The 16092-nt window shown below is 39.1% G+C and overlaps 1 protein-coding gene across 1 annotated transcript in view; it reads left to right on the top strand.

Annotated features, from left to right (window-relative positions):
* LOC139379508 (protein kinase C alpha type-like) overlaps positions 1-16092 on the top strand; it is a 64032-nt gene that overhangs the window by 8698 nt on the left and 39242 nt on the right. The window contains exons 6-8 of the mRNA XM_071122327.1: positions 4245-4401; positions 4642-4837; positions 5103-5321. Of these exons, the coding sequence (XP_070978428.1) occupies positions 4245-4401; positions 4642-4837; positions 5103-5321 (572 nt within the window). The remainder of the gene's footprint in view (positions 1-4244; positions 4402-4641; positions 4838-5102; positions 5322-16092) is intronic.

Genomic DNA, 16092 nt, shown 5'->3' on the forward strand with positions numbered 1-16092 from the left:
TGCATCTACAGATGCCATATCTTAATTTGATCATTCTATTGTAGCAGAATTTTCATGCACAGAAGGAATTGTAAACTTGTAGTGTTTTCAAGTTTAAACTGGCTTCTAAAGTTTGTAATTTCAGACTAGATTTGCCCTAATACAATTTTTATCATCCCCTACAAAAAATGTACATTCATCATAATCAACATAATATTCACATTTCCTGTTGCTGCGGGATTATTTTCCTGCTGTGAGAAACTGGGTCAAATTACAGTTTTTTTCGATTGCTAAACGACAGTGGGCACAACTGGAGTCACATGTGCAAAACTCTAACTACAGTCTGCACTACCTACAGTCACCTGAGCTAAACAGTTCACATCACCTGCAAAACTCATTCCAAGCAACACAACTCTTAACACATGGCTCAAAACACGCTCAGTGCAGCCAAACACTATGCACAACCCTCAATGAGATAACACACACTGTCACTCAGAACACACTGAGAGTAAAAACACTAGCATCAAACACCAATACAGAAAATACAAACTTTTCATCTTTACAGTTTGAACAATTTCAGTGACTTCATACAAAGTAATATTTTCTTCAAAGAAAAGAGTGACATTCTTTCACATGATTTATATATTTTTTTAGAACATAACAATTCTTTAAGGTAAATGAAAATTAGCAGTTTGCTTCAATAGTCTGTAGTAATTTACGGAATTACAGTAATGAGAAAAAAAAGGTAAAGTACATACTGTCATTCAAACAAATTATTGAGGGGCTAATCCTGCCTCTCTCTAGCATCAGGCCACAGGTTTTCTTCAACATCACATCTAATGTTTTCTCTTGCCATGCACCTGGGGAAGAACCTTCTGGAGTGCCTTATCCATCCCTGGCAGTCCTCTGGACTCGTGTCCTCACATCCGGCACGCATGGCTTCCAAAAGAGACATTTGGTCATGTGGGTGGTGACCAAACACTTTCCACCTCCAGGCAGAGAAAAACTCCTCTATTGGGTTGAGGAAGGGTGAATATGCAAATCAAATCAAAATCAAATCAAATCAAATCAAATCAAATGTATTTATATAGCCCTTCGTACATCAGCTGATATCTCAAAGTGCTGTACAGAAACCCAGCCTAAAACCCCAAACAGCAAGCAATGCAGGTGTAGAAGCACGGTGGCTAGGAAAAACTCCCTAGAAAGGCCAAAACCTAGGAAGAAACCTAGAGAGGAACCAGGCTATGTGGGGTGGCCAGTCCTCTTCTGGCTGTGCCGGGTGGAGATTATAACAAAACATGGTCAAGATGTTCAAATGTTCATAAATGACCAGCATGGTCGAATAATAATAAGGCAGAATAGTTGAAACTGGAGCAGCAGCACAGTCAGGTGGACTGGGGACAGCAAGGAGTCATCATGTCAGGTATTCCTGGGGCATGGTCCTAGGGCTCAGGTCAGTTGAAACTGGAGCAGCAGCACAGCCAGGTGGACTGGGGACAGCAAGGAGTCATCATGTCAGGTAGTCCTGGGCCATGGTCCTAGGGCTCAGGTCCTCCGAGAGAGAGAAAGAGAGAAGGAGAGAATTAGAGAACGCACACTTAGATTCACACAGGACACCGAATAGGACAGGAGAAGTACTCCAGATATAACAAACTGACCCTAGCCCCCCGACACATAAACTACTGCAGCATAAATACTGGAGGCTGAGACAGGAGGGGTCAGGAGACACTGTGGCCCACTCCGAGGACACCCCCGGACAGGGCCAAACAGGAAGGATATAACCCCACCCACTTTGCCAAAGCACAGCCCCCACACCACTAGAGGGATATCTTCAACCACCAACTTACCATCCTGAGACAAGGCTGAGTATAGCCCACAAAGACCTCCGCCACGGCGGCACAACCCAAGGGGGGGGGGGGGGGGGGGCGCCAACCCAGACAGGATGACCACATCACTCAGGTGACGCACCCCCTCCAGGGACGGCATGAGAGAGCCCCAGTAAAGCCAGTGACTCAGCCCCTGTAATAGGGTTAGAGGCAGAGAATCCCAGTGGAACGAGGGGAACCGGCCAGGCAGAGACAGCAAGGGCGGTTCGTTGCTCCAGAGCCTTTCCGTTCACCCTCCCACTCCTGGGCCAGACTACACTCAATCATATGACCCACTGAAGAGATGAGTCTTCAGTAGAGACTTAAAGGTTGAGACTGAGTTTGCGTCTCTGACATGGGTAGGCAGACCGTTCCATGAAAATGGAGCTCTATAGGAGAAAGCCCTGCCTCCAGCTGTTTGCTTAAAAATTCTAGGGACAATTAGGAGGCCTGCGTCTTGTGACCGTAGCGTACGTGTAGGTATGTACGGCAGGACCAAATCAGAGAGATAGGTAGGAGCAAGCCCATGTAATGCTTTGTAGGTTAGCAGTAAAACCTTGAAATCAGCCCTTGCTTTGATAGGAAGCCAGTGTAGGGAGGCTAGCACTGGAGTAATATGATCAATTTTTTTGGTTCTGGTCAGGATTCTAGCAGCCGTATTTAGCACTAACTGAAGTTTATTTAGTGCTTTATCCGGGTAGCCGGAAAGTAGAGCATTGCAGTAGTCATGTAGGCAGGTACAAAACCATAAATCTGTGATGTGCTGCAAACCAATCTGTGACAGCTGCAGAGTGGTGAAAAGCAACGTTATCGCAAACTATGACAAAAACTTGGGGGTTTCTTACTGGCTCCCCCTGTTCTGCTGGCACTAGCTGAGCATAGAGCTGTTCTAGGAAAGCTATAAGCCTTTCTGTGTTGTATGGGCCAATGAGTGGTGTGTTGAGAAGCAAACCATCATTGGCCATTGCAGCACACATGGTGATATTTCCCCCCCTTTGGCCTGGAACCTCCACAGTGGCCCTTTGACCTATAACATTCCTTCCTCTGCGCCGTGTTTTGGCAAGGTTAAATCCAGCTTCATCGATAAATACAAATGAATGTGGTCTTTCCAGTGCTTCCACCTCCATTACTCTCTGAAAAACAGTAAGTGCACAGTTTTACTGTAGAAATGCTAGTGTTTTTTTTTACTGTAAATATTTTGTATAGCTGTGCACGTAACCTCAGACGTCTTACCTGGACATATTGGTATCTTTGCTCTTTTACCCGTTCACTGTTTCTCTCAAACGGTACAGTGTATAACTGTTTCATTGTAACATGGTGTTTCTTTAGGACTCGAGCAATAGTTGTTGTGCTGACAGAATTAACATGTTCAAATATATAATTATCAGCTAGCACTCTATCTTGAATCTCCCGCAGTTTTATTGCATTGTTGACAACAACCATGTCAACAATAGCATTTTCCTGCGCATCTGAAAATATTTTTCCTCTTCCCCCTGTTGGGGGCAGCCTTTGGGTCCTGTTGTAAAAATATATTTTACAGTCAAACTTACTGTAATATATATCTGTGTAAATATTCTATAATTGCAATACAAAATAGATTCCTGTAATGTTTTCATTTACTGTAAGGATGTAACTCTCACCTGTTTGCATGATGGAAAATTCGCATTACAGATGCCACTGTGGATCTTTGCAGATTGGGTTGCACCCTCAACCCTGCCTCTCTCAATGAGAGACCATGGTTCACGACATGGTCTATAAGTGTAGCCCTTATTTCATCTGAAATAACAGCTCTTTGTCTTCTTTGTCTTCCTCCACGCATCCGCCCTCTCCCTGCCACCCTTCTCCCTCCACGAACCCATCTTCCTTGTTCCATTTCCAAAATGAGTCTTTCTGAGCTCTACCTATATATACTGTAATATGTGTGTGTGTTCACTAACAAGTCTAAAACAAGACACCTGCTTAGCCTTCAGCTGAAATTGCAATCAGCAGTGTTTGAAAGGCACAAGGCTGAAATCTATTCCGTTTTGAATGTGTGGTTCACAGTTTTGACAGCAGTGTGTTAGCATTTGAACAAAGTGCTGTAAATCCACAGTGTTGTGCAGGTTGTGGTTAAAGTCATGGGATAAGTGTGTAGAGTTTTGAAAACTGTGTTCAAGCAATGAAAAACGAACTAGAGTTTGGACCACATGAACTGCTGCTGTGCAGACTGTAGTTAGAGTTTTGCACATGTGACTCCAGTTGTGTCCACTGTCGTTTAGCAATAAAAAAAAACTGTAAGATCAGATGGCACCTGTATGGCCATCTGTGCTATCCATTGTCTGACTCTGTCTCTCTGTCTCTCTTTCTCTCTCTCACCCTCTACCTCCCTCTTTCCCTCCACCCCCCTCGCTCCACCCTCAGTGCGGGAGGCTCGTAACCTCATCCCCATGGACCCCAACGGTCTGTCTGACCCCTACGTGAAGCTCAAGCTAATCCCTGACCCTAAGAGCCAGAGCAAACAGAAGACCAAGACTATCCGCTCCACACTCAACCCCGTCTGGAATGAGAGCTTCACCTTGTGAGTGTGTGTGTGTGTGTGTGTGTGTGTGTGTGTGTGTGTGTGTGTGTGTGTGTGTGTGTGTGTGTGTGTGTGTGTGTGTGTGTGTACCAGTAGTTCTGGGCACTCTGCACAGGAAACTAGACTTGTGTTAGCCCCAGGAGCTTTATCTCAGTGGACTGACATGGTCTTGAGGTGTGCAGATGACTGGAGGTCGGATACCTGGTCGGTAACCTCTTTCACTCCCATCTCTCTTCCCAGCTCGGTGCGTGGGCGGCAGTGGGACCGGCGTCTGTCGGTGGAGGTGTGGGATTGGGATCGTACGTCTCGGAATGACTTCATGGGATCGCTGTCGTTCGGAGTGAGCGAGATATTCCGTCACTCAGTTAGCGGCTGGTTCAAACTGCTGGATCAGGATGAGGGAGAGTACTACAACATGCCTGTCCCTGACGAAAATGTAAGACATACTCTCATGCAGTGAATTATGGGTAGTGTAGTTAGAGTTATAGAATACATATATTATATATAACTATTGGTATATATAGGTATATTTAGACTCGGAGTATGACCAAACAAAATGTGTGTGAGTTCCCTCACTTTGGCCACCAGGGTGCAGGAGTGCTTCATTAAAATCCATACAATGCAGGTTTGTGTGTGTGTGGATGTGTGTGACAGTTTTTTATAACTAAGCCCTCCCCCCTCCCCCCTCTTCTCTTCAATAGGAGCCTAGTGGTCTAGATGCTATTCCCCCTTCCCTTCTCCCCCCCTCCTTGAGGCCTGCCCCTGCGTCTGTGTCTGTCCCTGTCCCCGTGTCTGTCCTGTCCCCCTCAGCCCCGTCAGTCCCCTGTCTGGCCACCCTACCTGCAGGACCGGTCAAGCCCAGGGTTTGCCTCCAGGACTTCAACTTCCTCATGGTGCTGGGAAAAGGCAGCTTCGGAAAGGTACGGAAACACACCTACACCTGCCTGTATACACACAGTAATAAACATAACACACCTGTCTGTAGACACACTGTAATAAACACATCACACCTGTCTGTAGACACACTGTAATAAACATAACACACCTGCATGTAGACACAATGTAATAAACATAACACCTGTCTGTAGACACACTGTAATAAACATAACACACCTGTCTGTATACACACTATAATAAACACCGTAATAAACATAACACACCTGTCTGTAGACACACTGTAATAAACATAACACACCTGTCTGTAGACACACTGTAATAAACATAACACACCTGTCTGTAGACACACTGTAATAAACATAACACCTGTCTGTAGACACACTGTAATAAACATAACACACCTGTCTGTATACACACTACAATAAACACCGTAATAAACATAACACACCTGTCTGTAGACACACTGTAATAAACATAACACACCTGTCTGTAGACACACAGTAATAAACATAACACACCTGTCTGTAGACACACTGTAATAAACATAACACACCTGTCTGTAGACACACTGTAATAAACATAACACACCTGTCTGTAGACACACTGTAATAAACATAACACACCTGTCTGTAGACACACTGTAATAAACATAACACACCTGTCTGTAGACACACTGTAATAAACATAACACACCTGTCTGTAGACACACTGTAATAAACACTGTAATAAACATAACACACCTGTCTGTAGACACACTGTAATAAACATAACACACCTGTCTGTAGACACACTGTAATAAACATAACACACCTGTCTGTAGACACACTGTAATAAACATAACACACCTGTCTGTAGACACACTGTAATAAACACTGTAATAAACATAACACACCTGTCTGTAGACACACAGGAATAAACATAACACACCTGTCTGTAGACACACTGTAATAAACATAACACACCTGTCTGTAGACACACTATAATAAACACTGTAATAAACATAACACACCTGTCTGTAGACACACTGTAATAAACACTGTAATAAACATAACACACCTGTCTGTTGACACACTGTAATAAACATAACACACCTGTCTGTAGACACACTGTAATAAACACTGTAATAAACATAACACACCTGTCTGTTGACAGACTGTAATAAACATAACACACCTGTCTGTAGACACACTGTAATAAACATAACACACCTGTCTGTAGACACACTGTAATAAACACTGTAATAAACATAACACACCTGCCTGTTGACACACTGTAATAAACATAACACACCTGTCTGTAGACACACTGTAATAAACATAACACACCTGTCTGTAGACACACTATAATAAACACTGTAATAAACATAACACACCTGTCTGTAGACACACTGTAATAAACACTGTAATAAACATAACACACCTGTCTGTAGACACACTGTAATAAACATAACACACCTGTCTGTAGACACACTGTAATAAACACTGTAATAAACATAACACACCTGTCTGTTGACACACTGTAATAAACATAACACACCTGTCTGTAGACACACTGAAATAAACATAACACACCTGTCTGTAGACACACTGTAATAAACATAACACACCTGTCTGTAGACACACTGTAATAAACATAACACACCTGTCTGTAGACACACTGTAATAAACATAACACCTGTCTGTAGACACACTGTAATAAACATAACACACCTGTCTGTATACACACTATAATAAACACCGTAATAAACATAACACACCTGTCGGTATACACACTATAATAAACACTGTAATAAACATAACACACCTGTCTGTTGACACACTGTAATAAACACCGTAATAAACATAACACACCTGTCTGTATACACACTATAATAAACACCGTAATAAACATAACACACCTGTCTGTAGACACACAGTAATAAACATAACACACCTGTCTGTAGACACACTGTAATAAACATAACACACCTGTCTGTAGACACACTGTAATAAACATAACACACCTGTCTGTAGACACACTGTAATAAACACTGTAATAAACATAACACACCTGTCTGTTGACACACTGTAATAAACATAACACACCTGTCTGTAGACACACTGTAATAAACATAACACACCTGTCTGTAGACACACTGTAATAAACACTGTAATAAACATAACACACCTGTCTGTTGACACACTGTAATAAACATAACACACCTGTCTGTAGACACACTGAAATAAACATAACACACCTGTCTGTAGACACACTGTAATAAACATAACACACCTGTCTGTAGACACACTGTAATAAACACTGTAATAAACATAACACACCTGCCTGTAGACACACTGTAATAAACATAACACACCTGTCTGTTGACACACTGTAATAAACATAACACACCTGTCTGTAGACACACTGTAATAAACATAACACACCTGTCTGTAGACACACTATAATAAACACTGTAATAAACATAACACACCTGTCTGTAGACACACTGTAATAAACACTGTAATAAACATAACACACCTGTCTGTAGACACACTGTAATAAACATAACACACCTGTCTGTAGACGCACTGTAATAAACACTGTAATAAACATAACACACCTGTCTGTAGACACACTGTAATGACCGTAACACACCTGTCTGTAGACACACTGTAATAAACACTGTAATAAACATAACACACCTGTCTGTTGACACACTGTAATAAACATAACACACCTGTCTGTAGACACACTGTAATAAACACTGTAATAAACATAACACACCTGTCTGTAGACACACTGTAATAAACACTGTAATAAACATAACACACCTGTCTGTAGACACACTGTAATAAACACTGTGATAAACATAACACACCTGTCTGTAGACACACTGTAATAAACATAACACACCTGTCTGTAGACACACTGTAATAAACATAACACACCTGTCTGTAGACACACTGTAATAAACATAACACACCTGTCTGTAGACACACTGTAATAAACATAACACACCTGTCTGTAGACACATTATAATAAACACTGTAATAAACATAACACACCTGTCTGTAGACACACTGTAATAAACATAACACACCTGTCTGTAGACACACTGTAATAAACATAACACACCTGTCTGTAGACACACTATAATAAACATAACACACCTGTCTGTAGACACACTGTAATAAACATAACTACACCTGTCTGTAGACACATTATAATAAACACTGTAATAAACATAACACACCTGTCTGTAGACACACTATAATAAACATAACACACCTGTCTGTAGACACACTGTAATAAACATAACACACCTGTCTGTAGACACATTATAATAAACACTGCAATAAACATAACACAACTGTCTTTAGACACACTGTAATAAACACTGTAATAAACATAACACACCTGTCTGTATACACACTACAATAAACACCGTAATAAACATAACACACCTGTCTGTAGACACACTGTAATAAACATAACACACCTGTCTGTAGACACACAGTAATAAACATAACACACCTGTCTGTAGACACACTGTAATAAACATAACACACCTGTCTGTAGACACACTGTAATAAACATAACACACCTGTCTGTAGACACACTGTAATAAACATAACACACCTGTCTGTAGACACACTGTAATAAACATAACACACCTGTCTGTAGACACACTGTAATAAACATAACACACCTGTCTGTAGACACACTGTAATAAACACTGTAATAAACATAACACACCTGTCTGTAGACACACTGTAATAAACATAACACACCTGTCTGTAGACACACTGTAATAAACATAACACACCTGTCTGTAGACACACTGTAATAAACATAACACACCTGTCTGTAGACACACTGTAATAAACACTGTAATAAACATAACACACCTGTCTGTAGACACACAGTAATAAACATAACACACCTGTCTGTAGACACACTGTAATAAACATAACACACCTGTCTGTAGACACACTATAATAAACACTGTAATAAACATAACACACCTGTCTGTAGACACACTGTAATAAACACTGTAATAAACATAACACACCTGTCTGTTGACACACTGTAATAAACATAACACACCTGTCTGTAGACACACTGTAATAAACACTGTAATAAACATAACACACCTGTCTGTTGACAGACTGTAATAAACATAACACACCTGTCTGTAGACACACTGTAATAAACATAACACACCTGTCTGTAGACACACTGTAATAAACACTGTAATAAACATAACACACCTGCCTGTTGACACACTGTAATAAACATAACACACCTGTCTGTAGACACACTGTAATAAACATAACACACCTGTCTGTAGACACACTATAATAAACACTGTAATAAACATAACACACCTGTCTGTAGACACACTGTAATAAACACTGTAATAAACATAACACACCTGTCTGTAGACACACTGTAATAAACATAACACACCTGTCTGTAGACACACTGTAATAAACACTGTAATAAACATAACACACCTGTCTGTTGACACACTGTAATAAACATAACACACCTGTCTGTAGACACACTGAAATAAACATAACACACCTGTCTGTAGACACACTGTAATAAACATAACACACCTGTCTGTAGACACACTGTAATAAACATAACACACCTGTCTGTAGACACACTGTAATAAACATAACACCTGTCTGTAGACACACTGTAATAAACATAACACACCTGTCTGTATACACACTATAATAAACACCGTAATAAACATAACACACCTGTCTGTATACACACTATAATAAACACTGTAATAAACATAACACACCTGTCTGTTGACACACTGTAATAAACACCGTAATAAACATAACACACCTGTCTGTATACACACTATAATAAACACCGTAATAAACATAACACACCTGTCTGTAGACACAAAGTAATAAACATAACACACCTGTCTGTAGACACACTGTAATAAACATAACACACCTGTCTGTAGACACACTGTAATAAACATAACACACCTGTCTGTAGACACACTGTAATAAACACTGTAATAAACATAACACACCTGTCTGTTGACACACTGTAATAAACATAACACACCTGTCTGTAGACACACTGTAATAAACATAACACACCTGTCTGTAGACACACTGTAATAAACATAACACACCTGTCTGTAGACACACTGAAATAAACATAACACACCTGTCTGTAGACACACTGTAATAAACATAACACACCTGTCTGTAGACACACTGTAATAAACACTGTAATAAACATAACACACCTGCCTGTAGACACACAGTAATAAACATAACACACCTGTCTGTTGACACACTGTAATAAACATAACACACCTGTCTGTAGACACACTGTAATAAACATAACACACCTGTCTGTAGACACACTGTAATAAACACTGTAATAAACATAACACACCTGTCTGTTGACACACTGTAATAAACATAACACACCTGTCTGTAGACACACTGTAATAAACACTGTAATAAACATAACACACCTGTCTGTTGACACACTGTAATAAACATAACACACCTGTCTGTAGACACACTGAAATAAACATAACACACCTGTCTGTAGACACACTGTAATAAACATAACACACCTGTCTGTAGACACACTGTAATAAACACTGTAATAAACATAACACACCTGCCTGTAGACACACTGTAATAAACATAACACACCTGTCTGTAGACACACTGTAATAAACACTGTAATAAACATAACACACCTGTCTGTTGACACACTGTAATAAACATAACACACCTGTCTGTAGACACACTGTAATAAACATAACACACCTGTCTGTTGACACACTGTAATAAACATAACACACCTGTCTGTAGACACACTGTAATAAACATAACACACCTGTCTGTAGACACACTGTAATAAACACTGTAATAAACATAACACACCTGTCTGTTGACACACTGTAATAAACATAACACACCTGTCTGTAGACACACTGTAATAAACACTGTAATAAACATAACACACCTGTCTGTTGACACACTGTAATAAACATAACACACCTGTCTGTAGACACACTGAAATAAACATAACACACCTGTCTGTAGACACACTGTAATAAACATAACACACCTGTCTGTAGACACACAGTAATAAACATAACACACCTGTCTGTAGACACACTGTAATAAACATAACACACCTGTCTGTAGACACACTATAATAAACACTGTAATAAACATAACACACCTGTCTGTAGACACACTGTAATAAACACTGTAATAAACATAACACACCTGTCTGTTGACACACTGTAATAAACATAACACACCTGTCTGTAGACACACTGTAATAAACACTGTAATAAACATAACACACCTGTCTGTTGACAGACTGTAATAAACATAACACACCTGTCTGTAGACACACTGTAATAAACATAACACACCTGTCTGTAGACACACTGTAATAAACACTGTAATAAACATAACACACCTGCCTGTTGACACACTGTAATAAACATAACACACCTGTCTGTAGACACACTGTAATAAACATAACACACCTGTCTGTAGACACACTATAATAAACACTGTAATAAACATAACACACCTGTCTGTAGACACACTGTAATAAACACTGTAATAAACATAACACACCTGTCTGTAGACACACTGTAATAAACATAACACACCTGTCTGTAGACACACTGTAATAAACACTGTAATAAACATAACACACCTGTCTGTTGACACACTGTAATAAACATAACACACCTGTCTGTAGACACACTGAAATAAACATAACACACCTGTCTGTAGACACACTGTAATAAACATAACACACCTGTCTGTAGACACACTGTAATAAACATAACACACCTGTCTGTAGACACACTGTAATAAACATAACACCTGTCTGTAGACACACTGTAATAAACATAACACACCTGTCTGTAGACACACTGTAATAAACATAACACACCTGTCTGTAGACACACTGTAATAAACACTGTAATAAACATAACACACCTGTCTGTTGACACACTGTAATAAACATAACACACCTGTCTGTAGACACACTGTAATAAACATAACACACCTGTCTGTAGACACACTGTAATAAACATAACACACCTGTCTGTAGACACACTGAAATAAACATAACACACCTGTCTGTAGACACACTGTAATAAACATAACACACCTGTCTGTAGACACACTGTAATAAACACTGTAATAAACATAACACACCTGCCTGTAGACACACTGTAATAAACATAACACACCTGTCTGTTGACACACTGTAATAAACATAACACACCTGTCTGTAGACACACTGTAATAAACATAACACACCTGTCTGTAGACACACTGTAATAAACACTGTAATAAACATAACACACCTGTCTGTTGACACACTGTAATAAACATAACACACCTGTCTGTAGACACACTGTAATAAACACTGTAATAAACATAACACACCTGTCTGTTGACACACTGTAATAAACATAACACACCTGTCTGTAGACACACTGAAATAAACATAACACACCTGTCTGTAGACACACTGTAATAAACATAACACACCTGTCTGTAGACACACTGTAATAAACACTGTAATAAACATAACACACCTGCCTGTAGACACACTGTAATAAACATAACACACCTGTCTGTTGACACACTGTAATAAACATAACACACCTGTCTGTAGACACACTGTAATAAACATAACACACCTGTCTGTAGACACACTATAATAAACACTGTAATAAACATAACACACCTGTCTGTAGACACACTGTAATAAACACTGTAATAAACATAACACACCTGTCTGTAGACACACTGTAATAAACATAACACACCTGTCTGTAGACGCACTGTAATAAACACTGTAATAAACATAACACACCTGTCTGTAGACACACTGTAATGACCGTAACACACCTGTCTGTAGACACACTGTAATAAACACTGTAATAAACATAACACACCTGTCTGTTGACACACTGTAATAAACATAACACACCTGTCTGTAGACACACTGTAATAAACACTGTAATAAACATAACACACCTGTCTGTAGACACACTGTAATAAACACTGTAATAAACATAACACACCTGTCTGTAGACACACTGTAATAAACACTGTGATAAACATAACACACCTGTCTGTAGACACACTGTAATAAACATAACACACCTGTCTGTAGACACACTGTAATAAACATAACACACCTGTCTGTAGACACACTGTAATAAACATAACACACCTGTCTGTAGACACACTGTAATAAACATAACACACCTGTCTGTAGACACATTATAATAAACACTGTAATAAACATAACACACCTGTCTGTAGACACACTGTAATAAACATAACACACCTGTCTATAGACACACTGTAATAAACATAACACACCTGTCTGTAGACACACTATAATAAACATAACACACCTGTCTGTAGACACACTGTAATAAACATAACTACACCTGTCTGTAGACACATTATAATAAACACTGTAATAAACATAACACACCTGTCTGTAGACACACTATAATAAACATAACACACCTGTCTGTAGACACACTGTAATAAACATAACACACCTGTCTGTAGACACATTATAATAAACACTGTAATAAACATAACACAACTGTCTTTAGACACACTGTAATAAACACTGTAATAAACATAACACACCTGTCTGTTGACACACTGTAATAAACATAACACACCTGTCTGTAGACACACTGTAATAAACACTGTAATAAACATAACACACCTGTCTGTTGACACACTGTAATAAACATAACACACCTGTCTGTAGACACACTGTAATAAACATAACACACCTGTCTGTAGACACACTGTAATAAACATAACACACCTGTCTGTAGACACACTGTAATAAACACTGTAATAAACATAACACACCTGTCTGTAGACACAATGTAATAAACATAACACACCTGTCTGTAGACACACTGTAATAAACATAACACACCTGTCTGTAGACACACTGTAATAAACATAACACACCTGTCTGTAGACACACTGTAATAAACACTGTAATAAACATAACACACCTGTCTGTAGACACACTGTAATAAACACTGTAATAAACATAACACACCTGTCTGTAGACACACTGTAATAAACACTGTAATAAACATAACACACCTGTCTGTAGACACACTGTAATAAACACTGTAATAAACATAACACACCTGTCTGTTGACACACTGTAATAAACATAACACACCTGTCTGTGGACACACTGTAATAAACATAACACACCTGTCTGTAGACACACTATAATAAACACTGTAATAAACATAACACACCTGTCTGTAGACACACTGTAATAAACACTGTAATAAACATAACACACCTGTCTGTTGACACACTGTAATAAACATAACACACCTGTCTGTAGACACACTGTAATAAACATAACACACCTGTCTGTAGACACACTGTAATAAACATAACACACCTGTCTGTAGACACACTGTAATAAACACTTTAATAAACATAACACACCTGTCTGTAGACACACTGTAATAAACATAACACACCTGTCTGTAGACACACTGTAATAAACATAACACACCTGTCTGTAGACACACTGTAATAAACATAACACACCTGTCTGTAGACACACTGTAATAAACACTGTAATAAACATAACACACCTGTCTGTAGACACACTGTAATAAACACTGTAATAAACATAACACACCTGTCTGTAGACACACTGTAATAAACACTGTGATAAACATAACACACCTGTCTGTAGACACACTGTAATAAACATAACACACCTGTCTGTAGACACACTGTAATAAACATAACACACCTGTCTGTAGACACACTGTAATAAACATAACACACCTGTCTGTAGACACACTGTAATAAACATAACACACCTGTCTGTAGACACATTATAATAAACACTGTAATAAACATAACACACCTGTCTGTAGACACACTGTAATAAACACTGTAATAAACATAACACACCTGTCTGTTGACACACTGTAATAAACATAACACACCTGTCTGTAGACACACTGTAATAAACACTGTAATAAACATAACACACCTGTCTGTTGACACACTGTAATAAACATAACACACCTGTCTGTAGACACACTGTAATAAACACTGTAATAAACATAACACACCTGTCTGTAGACACACTGTAATAAACATAACACACCTGTCTGTAGACACACTGTAATAAACATAACACACCTGTCTGTAGACACACTGTAATAAACACTGTAATAAACATAACACACCTGTCTGTAGACACACTGTAATAAACATAACACACCTGTCTGTAGACACACTGTAATAAACATAACACACCTGTCTGTAGACACACTGTAATAAACATAACACACCTGTCTGTAGACACACTGTAATAAACACTGTAATAAACATAACACACCTGTCTGTAGACACACTGTAATAAACACTGTAATAAACATAACACACCTGTCTGTAGACACACTGTAATAAACACTGTAATAAACATAACACACCTGTCTGTTGACACACTGTAATAAACATAACACACCTGTCTGTGGACACACTGTAATAAACATAACACACCTGTCTGTAGACACACTATAATAAACACTGTAATAAACATAACACACCTGTCTGTAGACACACTGTAATAAACACTGTAATAAACATAACACACCTGTCTGTTGACACACTGTAATAAACATAACACACCTGTCTGTAGACACACTGTAATAAACATAACACACCTGTCTGTAGACACACT

Source organism: Oncorhynchus clarkii, chromosome 2 (assembly GCF_045791955.1).
Source record: "Oncorhynchus clarkii lewisi isolate Uvic-CL-2024 chromosome 2, UVic_Ocla_1.0, whole genome shotgun sequence".
Lineage (NCBI taxonomy): Eukaryota > Metazoa > Chordata > Actinopteri > Salmoniformes > Salmonidae > Oncorhynchus > Oncorhynchus clarkii.